Consider the following 23,263-nt stretch of genomic DNA (forward strand, 5'->3'; position numbering starts at 1 on the left):
GAGAGAGAAGCTTGGATAGTAAAGGCTGCTTAAACCTACTAATAAATAATTAATTAACAGTAATATGAAATGTAATTACCTTTCGGCGTTCCACTCGGCCTGGTGTTGACAAAGACAGTAAGGCAGTCGAGTCGGCTAAACTAAATATTACTATGAAAATGTATTCGCCTACCTGCGACTGGGGACAGCTTCCGCATGACGCACCATCGCGACTTCCACTGTGGACAAATAGGATCTTTAATATAGACGTACTTTAGATATCGTGGCAGATTGTATAGGCAACGGTTGTGGATTCGATTCCCATTCTGGGAAATTAATTATCTTTCATTCCTCGCTCTGGTATCAAGGTAAAGCATTGAATTGCTATTCGCAATGTCTCGAAAATTGGCCAGTGTGTAGATATCGGAGTTTCTTAATACTAGGTTCCCTCTGTCTGCTCTACTAGATTCAGGATACCTACCTTCTTGCCATCCCGAAATTTGACAGTGCCTTCTATGATAGTGTTGTCGTCAGCCATCCTGCGAGACAGGCAGACTCCGTGCTTCGAGGACTACGACAGGCGCAGCAGCCGGCGGCGGTGCGTACGCTGGCCGCCCATCTCTGATCAAGTTATATGCCGATGACCACTTAGGATATCTTAAAATTAGTTAGAATATCGCTAGCGTAAGGGCGTCCATCTGAAACAAAATAAATATTTTTTGTTATAGATTCTTGTTGCAAATTCTGCGGATTGTTATAGAAATTTAGTAGGTAGGAAGTTAGTGTTACGACACTTTGCTAACTTTCCACCAAATGTTGGAAACTTGAGTATGAGTTGAGTGAAGAAACTTATCGTCTGCTTTTTCTGCCAAAGCGTGGGAGTGAAACTCTAAATTAAATATAATTATTCCCCTCTTAGGGTTGGAACCCGCGAGCAACGTGCTTAAAGTCTGACGCCGGCCCACTGCGATATGGATGCAAGCTTTAATAGAAGTAATGTAACATGTTAAGAGCTAGTGAATTCAAATTTAGAGTGTTTGGAATGTCAATATGTTATATCTGCAAATGAACTTATTTCGAGTAATTAGTATGTGTCATATATCATACATAACACAATTAGTTCCATTTGATGACCAGCTTCACGCTGCATCCCGCACGTAGCAGAGTGGGCAGAGGGAGCCTAGTGTTAAGAGACACTCCGCTCCCCACTTTCCGCCAAATTGTGGCACCCGACCTTCCCCTTGACACGGATAAAAATAAAAATACTAAATACCTATTTAATTTTCTCAAATAGGAATCAAACTCACACTCTAGTGCCCCTGCACCACACGACTAGCTTCGTTTCTTAAATAAGCTACAATAGTGCCACATTCAGGAACTCGCTCGCACGCACCAAGTGCCTAGGCATCACCTACTCGAGCAGATGTTGTAGGTCCACGCTAAGACTGTGCGTGTGAATCAACAGCTCGCTCCACTACTGACTGGTGGTACTTGTAGTGTTGTGAATGTTGATGGATAATTCTCAGTGTTTATTATGTATGTATGTACGTATTATAGTTGTGAGCTCGATGGCACCAGGCGGACGTAAGAAAAGGATAGTTATGATTTCTCCAGTTCGACTAAACATTAGGTACCAGTAGTTTTGGAGACATTGCATATCCTGCCCGGAGCGGATAAATGAAATCATTTTATTCCCACAACCGTCGCGTTCACCCGATGCCTCGTGTATTTACATTTCAGTTACAATTCATAGAAATTTCCTAAACAATATGTCAAACGCGACTGATGATGAAAAATCGATTGTGTTGTGTCCGTGTGTTTACCTGATACATGATGATAATCTGGTATTCCAACAATGAATGCACCTGCGCGCTGGACGTGCGAGTACATCAAGTTGTACTAGCGACATCATTCAGTTTACAAATTTACATTCGGTGAACAGTTTATTACGATGTACGACTAATGATATGTTATGCTATATTTTTATTATGTACTAGTGAGCCCGTGCGGGGCTTCGCCCGCTTGAAATAGAAATAGTAATAAAAAAATTGAAAACTAAAGATTCAGTCAATTCAGTAAAGCAGTTGTATAGAATAACTGTTACGGCAATTAGCAAATTTGTCCAACTAAGTACTTTAAATTGACATAACTTTTTATTTGTGATTCGATTGTAATAAAATAAACCCTATATGTTTTCGGAAACTTGCCAGAATCCAATAGTGAAAACCGCATCTAAATCAGTTAAGCCGATTCTGGGATTAGCGACTACAAACGCATAGGCAAACAGACAAAAAAAAATTAAAAATCATTATTTCGGGTTCTATTACGTTAATAAAGGTTCCCAATAATTTTTTTTTAAATATCTTCCATGCACAGATACCGACCCTCTTACGATTTTATTATAAGTATAAATTTGTATAAAATTAAATTGTAAATAATCATTGAAGTCACCGCGCCGCTTCGCAACGACACAGCGAGTGAGAGTAGACGCTATGGTTGTAGGTTCAATCCCCGAGTTGTAACTGATGTGAACTAATTATTCTTATTGTCTCGCTCCGGTAAGAAGCTAAAGCGTGGGGTTCAGGTGAAGATGGAAGACGGAAGTACATCGTAACTGGATGTAAATCTTAATTGATTGGATGATTTAAAAATATTATCTAAAAATGAAAAAATAATATGTATCTAATCCTGATTATAAGACACTATATTCTCATTAAAACACTTTCGTCCCCTACTTTCCGCATAATTCTGAAGTGAAGTGACACAACTTAACGCCGCGACGAGGCTAAGCGCGGCGGAAATTGAACTCACAACCTGTGACGTCCTGAGTTATTCAACAGAATATTACGCAACCTATCAACCTGATTCAGCAAACACTAGAGTCCTGAGCGAGCTTGTTGTCGTGCGAATAATCACAATTGACAATACGACACAATACAAATAAAAAGTAAAGAGATCGCAGCAAATATCATACATACGAACAAGAGTTACTTGAAAACTTGCGACACTGGATTTAAGTTCCAATCCAATTAAAATTCATCTGGTAACGTACGGAACGAGTCAATTACTGATGCCGGAGAGAGAAAGGCGGGGATGGAAAGCGAAAGCGGATGCGGAGGTCGGGGAGCGTGTATTAAGCGAACAAAGCCGGCTCACGTCGTAACAATTCGTTTTGTTTCCCTTTTGTCGAGAACATTGTAAATACAAGAGCGTGTCATTAGCTGGAGTGACGCCGCGAGGTGTCCCGTCACGGGTACTCATCCTTTACTGAACCGTGACGCGTGACGCGCCCGTACTTTAAGACTAGTAAATATTTAAGCCTTCAAATTCCGTTCCCATTTTTTTCAAAAATTAAAAAAAAAAACATTTTTGTTTCGTATTAACTTATAGTCTTACAGTACTCCCTGAGATTACCGCTGTTAGCAAATACAACTGATCACACTTTCTGGAGGACAATCAGACACTATGCCGCTGCGCTGCGATGTCCACGAGTTTTTATATATATATATTTTATTTCAATAATTAGTATTTCCCTATTTCGGGTTAAGTAATTTATTTCAGACTTGCACTGTATCCCGCAGCAGCAGAGGCATGGTGAAACTTAATGATAGAACACTTCGTTCTTCACTCTCCGCCTAATTTTTGAGACATTAAGTTCAACCACTATTGAGTGGTTGAACTCAGTGTCACGCTTTGTCTTGTTGATACACAACGTGCTTACAATGGCGCGCTAGCACGCCGCGCCGCTCAGATACACATATTACTATTGGAATGAACACTTTAAACACAAAACAAACTAATGACAGAAGTTCGCGTCCGTCTACTTCCCTGCGGTTCCTCTAATTTTATTACTGGTCTCTAAAGCTGAGATCTTGCGGTTAAGTTGAAAACAATTACTTTTTATAAAGCTTTTGAGAAACTTTCAAAAGTGTATGATATAGCTGCTGTCATGCGGCGCAGGTGCGCAAGCGTGCAAGTGCACTCACGGCGGTTATGGGTTGGATTCCCAGTCAGTGGAATAAAATATTTGATGTTTTCATTTCCTCGCTCTGATAATGAAGAATGGCGTCGTGGTTCAACACGCAATACCTTAAAAATTCGGTGGAAATTGAGGAATAAAAGTGTCTTAATGGGAACCGGAGCATCTCAACTAGTTTCCCCAAGGTACCCTCCCTTATGCGTGAAGCTAAAAAAAACTATTTTCTGTATTCGCATCCAAACGAAAAAATATATATTTTTACATAAAGAAAATAAACAAAATTGAGTCGCGTGTATCACTCGCGATTCGCAAGTGTGTAATCAAACGTGCTCGACTGTACGAGCGCTGTTCAGACTGGTGCAGACACTGTCTGCGGCGGCGTCACGCGGCGTTGAGTTCCGCTACTCAAAACGCAATTCTTTTCTCGAATAATAAGTTATTCGCAACTTTTCCACAATAGCGTCGAAGCCTTCGTAGAGGTAGTTATATTGACGAAAGTAAACCGGCTTGACTACCGCTGAGTTACCTACTTCGATATGCGTTCTTACTTTTGCTTTACGTATCGGCAGACAAGTCCGCTTTGAGAATTCTAATATCATTATAGAAGATACAAAAGGTAAAAACGGAAACCATATAGGATTACTTTATTCTTCGTCTGTTCCGTCATTTATCACATGAGAATATCAACCTGAAATTTATATCAATTGTTTAGATCTCGGTCCCTGAGACACGAGTCTTTATGCGTCAGTTTTACAGCATTGTGTAGTAGAACTTACAACACAAATAAACAATAAATACGAAAAGTGATAACTATTTCATAGAAAAAAATAATTACAAGCTTACATTTGTTCGCTTCACTACTTACTGGAAAGCCTAGAAATTTTCAATTTTTTAAAATTGCACTTCTCGTTAACCTACGATCTTGAGATTGATAAGGAATCCTCTGCGACCAGTTCGACTCGCATAAGAGAGAATCCGAATGAGAGAGAAGAAATATATATTTTTTAAAATATGTATAAAAATTTGAATATTATGGGAATCGAACTTGTGCTTTTAGAAACTTAAGGGGTTTCGAGTTTAAGGGGAATTCGAAAATTTATACATTTTCTAAAAGATGTATACGTAGGTACACTAATTTTCACTTTATGTGCATTGGCTTTTAAGTGAATTGCTGTGAATTGAAAGGCAGCTTCTTACTTCTAGTATTCTAACCAAGTTCTAACCAAGAGAGCTGTTCTGGCGCGACACTGTATTCGATTCCCACTCAAGAGCATGTTTTTAGTTTCATTTTCTCCCTCTGGTAAAAAGACAAGGCGCGGCGTTAAGTTCCACCACACACTCAAAAGCAAATGGTTTAATTATTATAATACTGTTAAACAAATGGTTTTTCTTTATAATATCAATTTTCACAAATTCAATTCCAGAATGTGTACCTACGAGTATACCACTACCACTTTATTCACTTGTTTCTATTTAAAACGCGCGGAGCGCGTGCCAAGTTTCTGGGTTTCAGAACTGGCGAGCAGCACCGTGTGTTATTTTACACGAACCATTTGAAGCCACTTTTTACCTATTCGTAACTCAAAAACTATTCCACCTAAAGCTGTCATATTTGGCTCAAATATTTAGACCCCCTACCTGTATGCGTGCATAAAATTTCATAAACACAGCTCAAACAGTTATTTAGATAATGACGTCCAAAAATCGTAAATTTTTAGGGGGGTGACTGACCTATAGACCTTAATGTTAACCAAGTTCCAGATGATCTAGAATGGTGATATTTAGCATCCGGTTAAGTAATTGGGTGTATGTCAAGGGAAAAATCCGAAACTAGTATTTTTTTAAATATTTTCTTATAATTTTTCAATAAATAGATTCAATTAGGAACATTTACTTATAGCACCTGTAATGAAAGCATAGCAATCAAAGTTAATGATAACTGATTTTTAGGCATAGCGCCTGGCAACAAAATAAGAGCAATGCATTATTTATACATATGTTGCTTTAATTTATGTCACGCGTTAGTAAATATTTTATTTATTTTGTAGACTAACTTCACTATTACTTACGTAAGCCATCTCAAACAACACGATGCTTTCAAGTATATTTTAAGATAAGATATGTCTCCATTTGTAGCTGAAAATGACTCTAATTTATGTCCTGAGAAAGCCTGCCATCATGTGGACTTCAAGGGCTTCACGTAAAAATATAAAAATATAATAAATGGATTAACATCCTTCATTATTATTTATTACTAGCGGACGCGCGCAGCTTCGCTTGCCTATTTAAGGGTGAATTCTAATTACCCATAAAACATGTGTTCAATGAAATATTTTTAAGTCTAAATTTCAATTTTTATAATAATCGGTGGCGTTTTAAATATTTTTCTATATAAACTTTCAACCCCTTATTTGCACCCTTAGGGGGTGAATTCTAGAAAACCATACAACATATGTTTAATTATATACGTTTAAGAGTCTGAATTTCAAATTTTATGAAAATTTATGAATATTTGCACCCCTAAGGGTTCTCTCTAGGGGGGGAATAATAAGAGGGGAGAATTCTAGAAAACGATGAAACACGTGTTCAATTAAATACCTTTAAAAATCTAAATTTCAAATTTTATAAAATTACTTACATTAATTACATCGATATTACAATTAATTACATCGATATTAATGAATGTATTCAAATTCTATTCTATTGTATTCAGATTCTATTGTAAATTCATATGAAAACTAGCCAAGTCAGATATTACACATAAATAAAGTCTCCAAGTTGTAAGAAGAATGGGCATTTTCAGTTGTTATACAATATTTTATACTGTTAAAAATAAATTTCAGGACTGACCATTGAACTTGGCATACATTTACATCTCACTTCTTTTATCGCTGAAAGCATACGTTTTATTACAGAACTTGGCTTTCTTTTTACATTTATGTTTTTGATGGGATACTTTATTCTAATTTATTTTATTTATTTTAGTTTTCATGTTTCTTATATGTAGATAGGAATTAATAAAGTAGTCAGTCTCTCACTCACAATAATCAAGAAAATAAAAAGGGTATTAAATGTAAATACCTAAGTATAACACATCCTAAGTACCTGAAGTGACTCCCAGCAGCAAACATGTTATTATCCATGTTGCAGCTCTGTGTCCTCGATACATGGACTATCCAACACAAACGTATTTTTTGCAATTCGAGTCTGTTGTCTCCGAAGCCTCCGACTCGCACTTAACTGATTATTTTCTAAATATTAACGATTTTGGCATTTTATTAATGAGACATAATTGGCTGTATCTGTATGGTGAGTGAGCAAGGCGGAGGGTGACAAGTTGACGCGCGGATACTGGGGGACCCCTAGACCTGGGGGACCCCTAGACCTGGGGGACCCCTAGACCTGTGGGACCCATAGACCTTTGCATTTGAAAAATGAAGTACACATCACAATTATTTATAATATTCTATTGTTAGCGTACTCGTGTAAAAGTCGGTAGATGTAGGTGAAAAAGACTATAAAAGCAGTGGAATTGTGTTAAGCGCGGGTAGTAGGTCCCTATCGGAAGGAACCTCGTGAGTAGTATTGTTAGGTGGAATCTCTTCCCGAACACGGTAGAAACGATATGTGTTTTTATAAAACGTTAACCGCTTCCGATTTCTAATAATTCAGTTTGCATTGTTTATGTATTTGTCTTTAAATTAATATGGAAAATAGTCTAATGAAATCCTGGAGCACTAGCTTTATTGATGAAATCGACGAAATATTCGTATTTGAAGTAAAAACGCAGGATGCCGCCGTAGAGCAGTTGGGATGCGTCTGTAAACGTGACTGTTGTGGGTTCGACCCCACTTGAGGGAATGATTATGTTTAATTAATTTATTTTTAATTTCCCGCATTAGTAGACGAAACGCGTCATTAAGCCCGCCACTCAACACGCAAACGGAACCGATATGGAGCAGTAACGTCATATAATATAGTTCACGGCCTTCCTCAATGACTATCTAATACAAAAATATAATTTCGATGGAATCAGTAGTTTCTGAGATTAGCGTGTTCCACCAAACAAACTCTTCAGCTTTATAATATTAGTATAAGTTAGAAGCAAGAATGCCTTTAATATTTACATTCTACCAGCAATACTGTCAAATTGTTTTAGTACTGGATAACGACCCGCGCGCAATAAACAACTCGTCCGCACGAACGCGACTACTCTATGTTCATTACTCACAAGAACATCAAATCATGAAGTTCTTCAAACGTTTTATTTAAAATATATGTACTCGTAGGTAGAAGCCGTCGATGCGACCTCACTTTTGTCTCAATCACGGTGTAACAATGCCTCTAATTGCAGTTTACACTAGATCTGTACCGTAAGCGACAGCTGCAGCTCTCCTACCGCATCCAGCAGGGTACGCAGCGGGAATCGTCCAGATGTATAACACTCCGTTCCCTACGCACCAATTTTCGAGCCGTTGCGTGTTAAGTTGCAGAACTCAAAGTAGAGGTTTTTCTTGTTACGAGAGCGTAGAAATGAAAATAATTAAATTCCCCTAAATGGGCATCGAACCCAAAACCGTCGCATTCCTAATCAGATACTGTGCGACTGTGCCTCATAAACAGTTAGTTTTAGTTTTGTTTTATAACTTCTGTTTCGTTTAAGATTTCAGAAAAGTCTTCTAATTAAAATTTAAAGTTTGTTGAAATTTCTAACATTTTTATATTTTTGTTAACATTTTTAAATTCGCTACAATGTGTTGGTATGATAAGATATTTTATATAAAATGTATTGTAAGTACAAGTTACTAGATACAAAATGCATTGTTACAAATAATATAAAAACAGTTGTTTTACAATTTCCAGCAATATTTACATTTAAAACATCCTTACACACGCATCTACCTTACATCTAGCCATCATCCTTACCGTATCGTATATCATTAATCTCCAACTTCACTTAACTCACAAATGTTAACAAAACATTCATAACACTTCACCAAATATCACTAAAACAATAAATTACATCACTCGAGAATAGAACTTTGAACTATTGAGATCGTTAGTACTATCGAAAAAGTTTGTTGAGCGAGCTTTCGTATAGACTTGCGTTACGACGCAAGGGCGGGCGGCATACTGCCGGAGTGCAGGTCCGTACAGGCGAGAGGGGAGAAGGGAGGGCAACAGGGACAGGGGAGGGCAAAGCGGAGGGAAAACAGAAGTAAGGAGGGAGAGAAGTGAGGAGTACAGAGGGCTATATCTACTGGGAGGGCTATACCCTCTTCAGGGAAATTTTGACGAATGACATTTCGTAATGTGGTGCATTCCGCTAATTGCGCTTTTAATGAACGCGGCGCAGCAACGCACCGCCGCGCCGCCAGGAGTCAGGACCTGCTCCTGGTCCTGGGGGACGCCGCTCGTGTCGTTGGGTCTACTGCATCTCGTGCATACGAGTACATATATATATTATATAGTTACAACATAGTTAAATAGAGATTAGAGATGTGAACTTCTAAAATTTCTATCAATATTTTGACATTCAATTTTTTCGATAAAAAGCCGGCCGGAAATATTCTATTAATTTATGATTTTTTTATTTTTTTTATCAGCTTCATACTGTATCCCGCATACAGCAGGGTAGGCAGAGTGAACTTAGTGTTAACACACTTTCCCCACTTTCCCCCGAATTCTGGAGACATTACAAGTTAAGTGGCGAACCTCGACGCCGCCCTTTGCCTAGAGTGAACAAATGGAAATATACATTTTAAATAAATATTTAATTTCCTCGTTCATGTTGAACCCACAACCAGTCGGTTTATAGTCACACTATGTGCCCCTGCGCCACGAAGCTTCAAGTTTAAAACGCGTACTTTAACGTGGCAACACACACTCGACCTGGACAGTTTCAACAAGTGTGCACCAGCACCACCAGCACCACCAGCTCCGTAAGCTCAAGCTCTCTGTGATAAGAGAGTTTAATTTCTAGTAAATAAAAATCGCTCCAGTACGAGTCGGACTAAGGATTCTGTGCGAATTTCAGGATTGTAAGTCAAGCGTCAACGGGAAGCACAATTTATAAAAGTTGATGAAATTTAAATTAGCAGGCGCATGTGCATCATGTACCTGTTCCATTACAAACTGCAAATATTAGTTTGTAATAGTTATATCTAGGGTGTTATTTACGCAGCAGATAAAGAAGACAAACTTTAGTTTGCAGGCGTATGCACTCGTTTTTTCTTGAAATGAACTACTAATGTAAGTAATGACGTTTTTCTTTTGAAATAACTATAAATGAAAAAAAATAAAGCACTTTCACGCTATATCTCACATATATATCCCGGAAATTTAATTTTAAGACATTTCGTTTCCACTTTTCACCGAATACTGGAGGCATTGCGTGTTGAGTGGCGAACCTGAACCCCGCACTTGAAGACCGGCACCGAAGACTTGCATATTTGATATTAATTTCAACTCGATACCTCCACGCAAACTGGAGATGAATGGACCTGATAGATGAACAGACTGGCAACTAAGTAAACATAAATCCTATATGGGTTTCGTTGTTTCCTTTTGAGGTACGGAACTCTACAAATATACAACAGTATAAAATAAACCTTTTTTAGCTTGGTGTTGCATACCGCATGTGACAGAGTAAGGAACCTAGTGTTGAGACACTTTCTCTCCCACGTATCTTCCGGTTTTCGAGGTAGTATGTTCACCGCCAGCCTTTTCCTTGTTGCCGAAAAATTAAATAATTCGTTCTCTCGCGTGAGAACCAACCGTAATGCGGCCTCTTCTGGCAGTATTTTTAAGAAAAACTATTTTTAGCACTTACTTTACGTTGGTGTTTATGTCCATGATATTATGTAAGATTGGGTTAGGTCGCGGCGGCGTCCAAGGTTTGCTCTCCGTTCTCTCCGACTTCTCCGCTAAGGATAAAGCGGGAAGCTCAGTACCAAGTCACTTTATTGTTCTAACAAATAAGCAATTAAAATTAATATTCGGTCGTTCAATTTAAACAATGTGCAAGATATCAATTGACGGGACTTCGCGACTCTAGGATAAGAAATAATTATTTAAATATTTAGACATTTATATTTCAAACTTAGTTTAACATTATCACAGTAAGTTCTCTCAGCCTTCCTTCCTCGGCGGAAAATAAATATAAAGCTGAGATATAACTCAACAAGAAAACTCATTTAGAAAAAAAGTGTTCTTTGTCTAAATTAAAGAGTTTACAATTCAATCAACTCCTGGGCTATAAGAGGACCTCAACTACTAGGATACTATGAGAGGAGAGGGTGTCTACTGCACCAGCAATTTATTGCGTGACGTGTAATTGAAACATGATGCACCCTCGCCTCGCCCGCGCGCCTTGCGACCGGAGTGTGCATGTGCATCGCTCGATGGTTCACTTACTAAATTGACATTCTAATCCGCGCCTGATTTAGTAATAGACGTTGTTATATTAATAACCCTTGCGTATACGAAATGTATTTAAAATATAAGTCATTTTGTATTGTATTTTATATATTTTTTATGTTTAATATTGTTTTCTTCTTTGGGTTCCGTATCCAAAAGTAATAAAAGCATATAAAAACCAGAGCTGTTTTAGCTTACTTTGTGGTCCGACGTACATTGTCGAGTGGGTTCTGTCTCACAAACGCTTTAGGTAGCTCAGTAGGTGTTTGGTGTGACAAAACTATTTTATAAAAAAATATAATTTTTAAATAACAAAATACATAAAATTATTACATCATATTGAATACAATATTGAATGTGTTGCCGCGACGTGTGCGCGTGTGTGCGCGTGTGTGCGCGTGTAGGTGCTGTCCCTGATGCATTATCGATCTACTTTAATACAAATTTTGTAATTATTTTAGACACATGTCGATTAATTTTTCCCCAGGCCAAAAAAGTGTACATTAAAATAAAAATATGTGTGTAACTGTAAAGTGATGGTTGTGGGTTCGATATGTGGATAGGGGGGGGATGGGGGGTAAATTATTTTTAATTTCCTTTGTCCCATAACGACTCTTTATCGGAAAATAAAGAAGAAAATGTCTTAATACTAGGCATCTATATCTATCCTGCCATGATGGAAAAAGCGTGAAGCTGCTTAGTTTTTCAATACAAAATCTTCCTTCAAATTAGATTTGAACTAACGACCATTGCTTGCAACTTACATTAGTCATATACATTCCGCTGCGCAGTGACGGCCCTCGGCCACGCTGTGTCAATAATTTAAAAAGTTCCAACAAAATGACAACAACTGTTGAACAAATCGTTAAATGGTCTGTTAAATATAAAGTAAAATAAAGGGATCAGGGCGTTCGTGCTACCCTGAACTTAAACACGCACCACCCCGATATCAAGCGATACTAATTCGACGGCGTTATTTTACTTAGGGTTGTGACAATCTATATAATATCGAGAAATAAAAGCTACCGGACGCGGCGGCGCGGCGAGTAACTAACAACGCGCCGGTCGTGGGTTCGATACCACTCGTGGGGACGAATTATTGTCGTTATCGCGCTTTGATAAAACACGCGGACTTCGCAAATGAACACTAATTGTCTCGAAAATGAAGCGGTGCTAAAAGTAAGACAATTTTGAAAACAGTTATTTGCTTTTTCATCACTTTTCGAGGCTGACAATGAATGTCTCTCTTTCAATTGTTCCCAATAACTAGGAGGGTTGTTTATAGTTTATATATTATATTGCACCGGACTCTGGGAACACGCACTAACACGCATACTGCTCTACACGTCTCTACTCTGTCTCTAAGCCTATATAGTTATACAGCACACACAACCTTGATCTTTAAAGATAAACATTTAAGTACAATATATTGGATAAGATAACCTCAAGGTCTGATGCCGACACACATAGCAGACATCACTACATGCCAATGTTTTATTAAATGCGTAATAGGTACTTTCATATCGGTACGTGTAATTGTCTATGCTCTATTATATATTTACTTGTAGTTTCCCGCTGTATCTCGCATTTAGCGGGGTAGGCGGGTAGCTGAGACGGCCTACATCTTAATTGATCATTTTATATAGAGACAAATAGATAGATGTTTATTTATTTTTCTGGAGGCTTTGCACGTTGAGTGGTTCAACTCTCCGCGGCGCTGCCCATGCCTGGACACCAGAGCGAAGAAATAAAAATATTGAATATGTCATTACCATTTTAATGATTAATTGATATTATCCGTAATCGTTCAATATCAAAATTTGTAAAGATTTCCCAACGAGGTCACAGGAGTAGGTAACTCTAGCACTGTCAACCACTAACATAGATACTCATATTAATCTAATCGGTCCGTGTGTAACGTACATGTGTTTATTATCGCTAAGTTTGATGTAACATGCCCCGAGGACATCGTTTTAAAAAACTAAATTTACACTGATCATTGTATGATCATACATTTTGCAGAGAATATGTATTTTAATATTTGTATACGGACGTAATACACGATGTTGGTTTCCTCTATCCAATACTCGCCGCCTCTGAACCGTATGGAAGGACAGAAAATGACTTTTAGTCACCATAATGTGTTGACATCATCCGCAAAGATTTGGTAATACTTACGTATATAAAAATAAATTATTTTTTTAGTTTTACGCATATAGCAGGGTAGGTAGAGGGGACCTAGTGCAAAAACACTCCGTTCACTCCCGAATTTTCGAGATATTACTTATTGAGTGTCGAAACTCAACGCCGCGGGGTTAAGAAAAAACAAATATTCATCATTTGCCATTAAAACGACGTGTTGAACCTAATTTAAATTATTTTGACACAAGTTAAACAAAAGTAGCAGTTAAATTATAACTAGCGGTAGAACAGTGACAATTAGTAGCCACGAGCGTCGCTCCTCGCTGCTTTGTAAAGGACAAAGCGGGAGTGCGGGCGGGACCTCCTCGCTACTACTCAATTACACTGTTCTGCAAAATAGATTTATTACATTTTCTTTTTTCATAAAATTGTTGGTTTTTAAAATCTAGTCGTTTGGCCTTTTCTATACTTTTGCAGGTACCTAAATTCTTTTTTTCTAGCATAGCGCTACAGGTTGCGGAAATTTTGTGTTAAGACACTCCGATCTTGACTACCCGCCTATATTGTGAAATATTTCGTGTTTAGCGAGGGAATTCAAAGCCACGTTTTGTCTGCCAGAGAAACTTAAATTAAAATTAAATTAGCTATTTAATTAGCCTGTACAAGCAGAGTAGGCAGAGAGAACTTGGTGACAAGATACTCGGTTCACCATCAGAGCGAAGAAATGAAAATATAAATTTCAATAAATAGTTTATTTTCCTCGAGTGAGGATGGAACCCACGACCAGTCACGAGCAGGCGTCAACGCTCCCGCTATATAGTTGTAAAGCGATGATACAGTCGAGTGCGGCACATTAATCTGCGTCAGCGGGACAATGCCTGTCAATAAGCGCTACTCCCCCCCCCCTCGCCCTCACCCTCACCTCCTTTCTCTGACACTTGCTCGCGTGATCCCCGACTGTTCTTTTAACGACCACCACCGTGATTGATGGTAGCACCAACTTGAGTGGACACTTAAAGTTCTGTAGCACACAATTGTACAATGATATTTTTGAGGTTAGCAAAGATTTCCTTTTATTAGCAACTGTAGAATACTATATATTTGCCTATTACTATAAGATATTTTTTTTTTTTTTTAACATTTAAATAACCGAGAAGAGGGAAATTATTGACTAAAAAGAAAACTGATACATTATTATTAAAATGACTACATTATCGTAGAAAAAAATATCAATACATTTTCAATTATTTTCCTACGTTCTTAGTCGTTTAAGGTTCTTTGGAGCAAGCCTGAACCCCGGGCCCGTAACACCCGGCGTAGGCCATTAAGTGTGGCAACTGATTTTGTTCATAAACTCCTGTAAACATTTCATTCTGAGGCCCCCAAGCGAACACCCCGACGTCGTCGCCGCCGTGTGTCTCCAGCTCCAGAGGTACTTCCGAATGTGACCGCCACCTTGTAGTCCCTGTAAAAAAAATTCAAATTACTGTCAACTTTATTTACTTTATATTGTTTATTATACTTTAGCATTATTTATTTTTATAATTTAATAAGGATTTAATATTTATAACAACAAAAAATCAAACTTACTATAATCTTCATCACGAGTAACATCAATTCGACCATTTTCTTGATGCGGTCGGTGTCCCGGTCCATTAGCGTAGGACAGCGTCATGTACGGAACCCCGTCGTCTCCAAGATCGTCTGAAGGTCCGAGGATGTCCCCTCCACGGTGGGTGTATCCGTTGAAAGTCATGACATGCGCGTGGTCTGAAGTCACTACAATCAAAGTATCGTTTTGTGACACTAGGCTTGTAGCACGTTCGACTGCCTTACTCAGTTCTATAGTTTCATCAAGAGCTAGCTCAACTTGGTTGTCATGGTGGGCGTGATCAATGCGACCGCCTTCCACGAATAAGAAAAATCCTTTATCATTTCTGCTCAACGAACGTATCGCAATCTCGGTCAGCTCAGCCAGTGTTGGCTCTGAACTCGGATCCGATTCTAAATGGTACTGCATGTGATTCCCCTCGAACAGCCCCAGTAAGTATTCAGGTAAATCATCATCTACACTTAGCAATTGGTCTCGATTCCACACATATTGGTAGCTTACATTACGCTTAATTTTGTCCATTTGCCATTCCTCAAGAAGGTTTCTCCCATCTAATCTTTTACCAGCAGTTCCTTCTTCGTCGATTTTATCTTCAGGTAAAAATTCCCGTCTTCCGCCACCCAAAATTACCTACAAAATTATTATTTACTTATTTTATCAGACTACAATTATTTTGTTAATCTTCTAAGAGCTTAAACTCAAAGATATGTAGACACAAGATGTTAACCTTAAATTGATTCGCAGGATATGTATGGACGAGCTGGTAAGCGATGTCGCGGCACTGCTCGGGATCCTGGCCGTCAGCGCGCACGTTGGCGTCGCTCTCCCAGTCGCGGTCGGCGATGTTCGCGTACGCCCCCGAGGGCGACGCGTGTGTGATGCGCGTCGTTGTTACTATACCTGTACATAATAAAGAAAAACAAACAGGCTTAGTAATTAGATATTGTAGTAAGGTTGTAGCAAAATTATCAAATCTTTGTAAAATTATTTTTCAATTGTATTTAAAGTATGAAAAATAATAAGTACCAGCATCGCGGCCATCAGCAAGAGCCCACGCTGCTATGGAGTTCAAGTGCGTCGAGGTGTCCGCAGACGCGGGGCAGTCGAACCGGGGCACCTGCGCCGTCACTCCGATAGTGCCGAGGTTTGCTTTCACGCCGCACAGGTACGCAGTCGCAGTACAGGCAGAATCAGCTATTTGAGAGTCCACGCAGTAGGTCTAGGAAAAGCCATATGGATTTACTTAAGTTAATATTAGATACATACTAAATATAATTGTCAGTTGCGCTCGTTAAAAAAATAACGAATCTGGGGAGAAAAGTAATTAAACAAAATATTCAAATAGTTACTGTATGCCAATATTTAAAATAGTTTTTCAAGTTACAATGGTAAGAATTTGTTAAAAAAAGTACTAGTACTTACCTTAGAGAGTCCGACAGATGGAAAAGCCTCAAACGATAACTGTGATTCCTCTCCAGTATTTGAGTTCCGTTGGCCGAGGAGAGTGCGCGCCGCGGCCAGCGTTGGCACAGACATGCCATCACCGAGGAACATTATAACATTTTTGGCTCTCCCTGAAGATTTACCAAACTGTGGACGAGCTTTTATCCCATTCTGAGCCTTTTCATACCAGTATGCAGATGTTGCTTCCGCCGAATGCCTTGGAGACTGTTTCATGTGTTTGTTCAAATAACGAGGTCTTTTGTGGTATTCATCCTCTAAAAGATAATGATGCCACAAATTTAGAAAGTAGCTTTATTTAATTTCTCACGTAGCAAGGTAGCCAGAGACACTGCACTTTCCGCCCAGTTCTGCTCGAGACATTGTGTAGTGGAATTCGGTGTCAGGCTTAGTCTTATAACAGAGTTAAGATTTTACAATATCCATTCCTTGTATGGGTTAACAGTAAGACGCTGTACCGCTGAGTCAAGACAGTCTCAATAAAAATTTTGATTATAAAAAAAAGTAAGTAAAAGGTCCTCAAATTGTATAGGGCACGTGCGATATCGCTATCTCTATCGCTAGTATAGCTATAGATTTGAAAAGATTTTTTCTACTTGGACCAATTTAAAGTATAAAAATGTAAATCTGGTGTAATGAAGAAAAGATAAATAAAAGTAATAATAAAGAGTTCAAAACCTGTACAAAAAATATTAAAAATTATGTATAAAACATAAAAACTTATACTCTAAGTAAAATTTTATAAATTAAAATTTTATTTTTGTCACAGTTCTCTTTACATTAACCAGAAATAATGAAATGAAAAAAGACGTTACAAACCGAAAGATTTTTGAGGATATGTAATGAAGACTATAAAAATCAAAACCCAAAAACAACTTTTTGGCAACATTTTTCAGAGGAGCTCGTGGCCCGGCAGAGTGGGCAAGTTGACACGCGTTGCACATATGACACTGAACCTCTTAAAAGCGTACCACCTATTTCATCAATTGCTGATATGCCATCTCAAGTTTATAAACATTGATAAGATATTTATCAAGCGTTTAACAAAGTGTCCTAACTGAAATTATATTTTTATAATTTATTTTTGGATATAAGGTGGAATAGCATCTGACTGAAGACAGTTGTTGGTTCGATGTCCCCTCATAGAAAAGATTCCTCTGTGGTAAACAATGCGAGGCGAGATCCCCCAATACACAGTGTATTTGCTGGATATGTTGTTTCCCACCCTTGTGCGCCACGACGGCATAAATCTATATCTATACTGTTATTTTATGTCAATTTTGTATCTGCAATGTCACTCCTAACAAACTAGTGGCGCCACCTACCATAAAGTATGTAATACTCTGCTTTTGTAATAAATTTTAATTCGTGTCTGTGACTCAAGCGTTTCATTTATTTTATTTTTTATTTTTATTTATTTATTAAGGACAACTAACAAAACATACACTTAAACGGATATTACAAACATGTCTTAAAACTATTAGCTTAGTGTTGCTTTACTTATAAGCTGCCACGGCATGTTTAGGGACAGTTTCATAACATACTTAAAATTAATTACTTACACATACTTACATAACTATTATTAAAATATATTTAAATATATATGTATATATAAGGTATATTATGATACAAACAAAAGATGCAATATATAAGAAATACATACAGATACGTGATCGAGACAGAAGACCCCAGTGTCAAGACGAAGAAGAACGCAGGAATGCAATAACTTTACTTTTGAACATTTGAAGACTATTTGAGAGGATGTCAATGTTTGCGTCAGGTTGTTTTGTCATCCTGTTATACTCGTTAGCTAATCTATTTATTGTAGCATTCAAGCCCAATTTAGTTTTTGAAGTTTTGTTTAAAAATAAAGTATAATTACTTGCACGGGGTAACCTTGAAGGTGCATTTATATTTAGTTTCTCAACAAGAAGAGGGCAGTCTAGCTCACCATTAATTAATTTATACAGAAAAACCTGACCCAGCAATTGTCTCCGATCGAACAAACTAATAAGATTGAAATATTGTAAGCGGCTTTGATACGTGGGCAATAGTTTAGCTTTATTACAATTGTAGGAGAGGTGCCATAGGAAACGCTTCTGGATCCTCTCGATGCGCTTGATATGTACATCGTAGAAAGGTGACCAGACTTGCGCACAATATTCCAGACCAGATCGAACCAACGCCGAATAAAGTCTAATCTTGGTATGAGGCTTCTTAAAATCTTTAGAGTTCCTTATAATAAAGCCTAGCATTTGAAATGCTTTAGTAGTGATTTTGTCAATATGAGTGTGAAATCTGATCCTACTATCGAAATGAACTCCCAAGTCACTGATAGCTGCTACTTTTTCTAATGCCCTGTTGTCAATAGTATAAGCTTGCGAGTTAGCATTTAAGTCAGTTCTACGTGAGAATCTTATATATTTACACTTATCAATATTCAGGGCCATGCGGTTAATCTTGCACCATTCCACTAGCCTGTTCAAGTCTTCTTGAAGAAGGTCAGCATCATGTTTGCTTTTTATTTGTTTAGCGATTTTGAGATCGTCAGCGTAAAGAAAGCATTCACTGTGTTTACATAGTGATACAATATCGTTAATAAATATATTAAACAAAATTGGTCCCAGAACCGATCCTTGGGGAACACCTGATTGGGTTTTAAATGGTTGGGACGAGTATCCACTAACAACAACTTTGGAAGACCGGTCGCATAAATACGAGGAAAACCATTTTAGTAGGTTACCTGTAATTCCTATAGATGAAAGCTTGTGAATAAGAATGTTGTGGTCCACAGTATCGAAAGCTTTACTTATGTCTGTGTAAATTGTGTCAACTGGGATATTAGAGTCAACTGAATCAGTCAAAAAGGTTACGAATGAAACAAGGTTGGTGGTCGTAGATCTAGCCTTAATAAAACCAAACTGCTGAGACGATATCAATTGTTTTAAATGCCAGGTGACTATGGGTCTTATTAATAATTCAAACAATTTGGCGAACACAGGCAATATAGAAATCGGCCTGTAATTTTTTATAGACGCCGCATCTCCAGACTTAGGAATGGGTACAACTCTAGATTCTTTCCATGCGATAGGAAAGAACCCGGATTTTATTGATTCGTTGTATATGATCGAGAGTGGTAAAGAGAGCGCATCAGAACATTCAGTTGCAAATAAACTTGGAATACCATCAGATCCAGCTCCCTTACTGCGATCTAGACGTTTTAGGCCAATTTTTACGTCTTTTTGAGAAAAATGTAACCCTGCCAAAGAATTTATAATTGAAGAGTTGCCTGATGCCGAGTGACAGACTGCTAAAGTGGAAGATGGTGCTATATAAACGGATTCGAAAAAATGTGCAAAGAGATTACAAATATCGGAGCCATTGGAGGCTCGTCTGCCATCTAGATGCATTAATGATGGATAGGTACTTTTATTTCGCCGTTTACTTTTCTGGTAAGTCCAAAATAACTTAGGATTCTTGGATAAAGACTCCTCTATATAGCAGATGTATTTCTTGTGACAAGTTTCGATCAAAAACAAACAGCGCTTTTTTAGCAACAGAAAAGAAAGCTCATCTAAAGGATTTTTATATTTACGATATCTTTCACGTAGTTTATATTTCTCTTTAAGTAAGTTTATAAGTTCTTTATTGTACCAGCAGGGATACTTTTGATGCACGTTCTTACTTAAAGGCACGTGTTTCGCTATTACCTCTTTGATTATTTTATAAAAAGTATGCACCATATCATCAACATGTCTGTCAGGACTGAGGACTGAAAATTCATCAACCCAAGAAATAGAGTTCAATTCACTTATAATTTTGTTGAAATCAGCCTTGTAAAAATTGAACTTGTCACTAGGAATCTTAGAAGGGAGACAGGAGACACCATAAGATGACAGGACAAACTCCAAAGGTGGATGATATGGATCAACATTGCTTAGCACATACTTGCTTTCTTGCAGATGCTCAATTGTTTTATTTGAAAGTATTAGGTCTAGAATCTTTCCTTGGTTGTTCAAAATTGTATTTTGTTGTTCCAAATTATTTAGAGCAACAAAGTCAACCAACTTGTTCCCCAGTGGGCCAGGTAGGGACATGGGTAAGTTTTTTTTATTGTTGGGCCATGTTATTGAACTTAAATTAAAGTCTCCTAGTACTAATGTGTTATAATGAGTTTCTAAAATTCGATTAGTATTCTCAATAAAATGTTCAAGAATATGTTTTTGAGTCGGTGGGGGTATATACACCGCACATATATATAATTTTTCTAGGGAATCACGCTTTTTGCATATATCCAGTTCGACCCAAAGGTCTTCGCAACCGCTCTCAAAATTGATTAGTCGACGCGACTCAAACCGCTTAGCTATCGCAATTAGGACGCCACCACCCGATTTATTATTGTGATATGCACTAGTCTCTCGATCACGTCTATATGTCACGTAACGGTCACTAAACAATTCTGAATTAAATATAGTATGATTTAGCCAAGTTTCACAAAGCACAATAATATCATAATCACAACATAATGCATTTTTATACAAATCTAATGTTTTAGTGCGTAAGCCTCTAACATTCTGAAAATATATATTTAAAGACGCGAATTATGATAAAAAATGATAATTAACAAATGATTGAAAATAATTTAGCATAAAAAAAACAAGCAAACAACAAAAACAAAAATTTATAAGAGGTTATGGGCCCAGATAATCCTAGTTTTTTTTCTCTCGCAATTTTCCTAAAACATCCTAGTGGAAATAGACTTTGCAGATTGAGATTAGCTGTGATAACATTGAACTCTGAAAATGACGACGAACTATCTTGTCAATGTGCCTAAATTGAAAGGTCGGGAGAATTACAGTGAGTGGGCTTTCGCGGCTGAGAATTTCTTAGTGTTGGAGGGATTGTCCGATTGTATCAAGTCGGAGACTGTACCAGCAGGAATAGGAGCAGCAGGTGACGCGAAAACTCGAGCCAAGCTGGTTCTGACAATAGATCCGTCGCTGTACGTGCACGTTAAAAGTGTACAAACGACACATGAGCTGTGGAAGAAATTGAAAAACCTATTTGATGACTCAGGATTCACAAGAAGAATCAGTTTGCTGAGGAGTTTGATTTCCATCAGACTTGAAAATAGCGTTTCAATGACTTCGTACGTGACACAAATCATTGAAACCAGTCAAAAATTGAGCGGTACTGGTTTCAAAATTAATGATGACTGGGTCGCATCGCTTTTGTTAGCGGGGTTAACAGACAAATATACTCCCATGATAATGGCGATTGAACATTGCGGCATACCATTAACAGCGGACGCCATTAAAACCAAGTTGTTGGATATGGAAGAAAGTGGAAACGCGCGGGAAAGCGACAACAGCGCTTCCAATTCCGGTGGCGCTTTTGTGAGTTATAAGAAGAATCGGAATGTTGGTAGCACTGCTGCGACCAGAGACAACGCGCAGATGTCAAAGTCAAAACCAAAAATTATTACATGTTACAAATGTAAACAAACAGGACATTACCGCAACCAGTGTACTTTTTCGAACAAAAAAACGTCGAATACAAATAAAAATGAACGTACAAGCAGTAATGCGTTTAGAGCCGTGTTCCTGAATGGTGATTTCAGCAAAAGTGATTGGTATATTGACTCCGGGGCGAGTGTTCATCTTACCGCGAACGAGGAATGGTTGTTAAATATGTCGCGGAATCACAAGATCAAGGAAATTGTCGTGGCAAACCAAGATAAAATACCTGTATTATGTACTGGAGATGTGCCAATTACAACAAAAACGCGTGCCTGTGAATACGATATTACAGTAGAAGGTGTATTATGCGTGCCGAAGTTGACTACAAATCTGTTGTCTGTTAGTCAACTTATATCGAAAGGAAAACATTTAACAATGATGGATGTCAGATTTTCAACCGAGCAGGAGTACTGGTAGCTACAGCAAGTTTGTTGAACGGTGTGTACAAACTGAACAAGCCAGATAATTGTTCATTAGCTGCAGTGATGGTGTCCAGTGAAGTTTGGCATAGACGCCTAGGTCATGTCAACAGCCAGTATTTGAACAAGATGCAAGATGCTGTTCAGGGATTGACACTTGACAGGAAGACTGACATATCAAAGTCATCATGTGTTGCATGCTGTGAGGGCAAGCAAAGCCGCTTACCTTTTCCCAAAGAAGGTAGCAGAAGTACAAGGTTACTACACATTGTGCACTCCGATCTCTGTGGGCCGATGGAAAACCGGTCAATAGGTGGTTCCAGATACTTTATGCTGTTCATAGATGATTTTAGTCGTATGACTTATATTTATTTTTTAAAGACAAAAGATGAGGCTTTGAAATGCTTTCAGCAGTATAAAGCAGAGGTTGAGAATCAACTTAATTGCAGCATAAAGATCTTGAGAAGTGACAATGGGTTAGAGTTCTGTAACAGCAAATTTGATGATTTTTTGATGTCGCATGGGATAGTACATCACAAAACAAACCCATACACACCTGAGCAGAATGGTCTCTCAGAACGATTTAACCGGACTATTGTTGAGAAAGCCAAGTGTTTGTTGTTCGATGCAGGTCTTGAGAAAAGGTTTTGGGCAGAGGCAGCACATACTGCAGTATACTTACAGAACAGGACCGTCACCACATCATTAAATTACAAGACTCCTTTCGAGGTAT

At 38.0% G+C, this 23,263-nt stretch overlaps 2 protein-coding genes across 7 annotated transcripts in view; both read right to left on the reverse strand.

Moving 5' to 3' along the window:
* LOC146539296 (uncharacterized) overlaps positions 1-11,933 on the reverse strand; it is a 28,794-nt gene extending 16,861 nt beyond the window's left edge. The window contains exons 1-3 of the mRNA XM_085185472.1: positions 8,885-11,933; positions 461-677; positions 173-218 (exon numbers count right to left, since the gene is read on the reverse strand). Coding sequence (XP_085041598.1) covers positions 173-218; positions 461-517 — 103 coding nt within the window. The 5' untranslated portion in view covers positions 518-677; positions 8,885-11,933. The remainder of the gene's footprint in view (positions 1-172; positions 219-460; positions 678-8,884) is intronic.
* A 1,776-nt stretch (positions 11,934-13,709) lies between these two features.
* Positions 13,710-23,263, reverse strand: part of LOC146539297 (membrane-bound alkaline phosphatase-like) — a 101,509-nt gene continuing 91,955 nt past the window's right edge. For 3 of the 6 annotated variants that reach the window (XM_085185479.1, XM_085185480.1, XM_085185478.1), the window contains exons 2-6: positions 16,554-16,849; positions 16,158-16,350; positions 15,859-16,031; positions 15,110-15,761; positions 14,579-14,984 (exon numbers count right to left, since the gene is read on the reverse strand). In XM_085185479.1, the coding sequence (XP_085041605.1) occupies positions 14,788-14,984; positions 15,110-15,761; positions 15,859-16,031; positions 16,158-16,350; positions 16,554-16,849 (1,511 nt within the window). In that variant the 3' untranslated portion in view covers positions 14,579-14,787. Of the gene's footprint in view, positions 14,143-14,455; positions 14,541-14,578; positions 14,985-15,109; positions 15,762-15,858; positions 16,032-16,157; positions 16,351-16,553; positions 16,850-17,411; positions 17,973-23,263 lie in introns of those variants that run through there. The other 3 variants (XM_085185476.1, XM_085185477.1, XM_085185474.1) reach the window with 3 other exon arrangements.

The sequence above is a fragment of the Heliconius melpomene genome, chromosome 5, assembly GCF_056956725.1.
Source record: "Heliconius melpomene rosina isolate 202511_hmr_F chromosome 5, ASM5695672v1, whole genome shotgun sequence".
NCBI lineage: Eukaryota > Metazoa > Arthropoda > Insecta > Lepidoptera > Nymphalidae > Heliconius > Heliconius melpomene.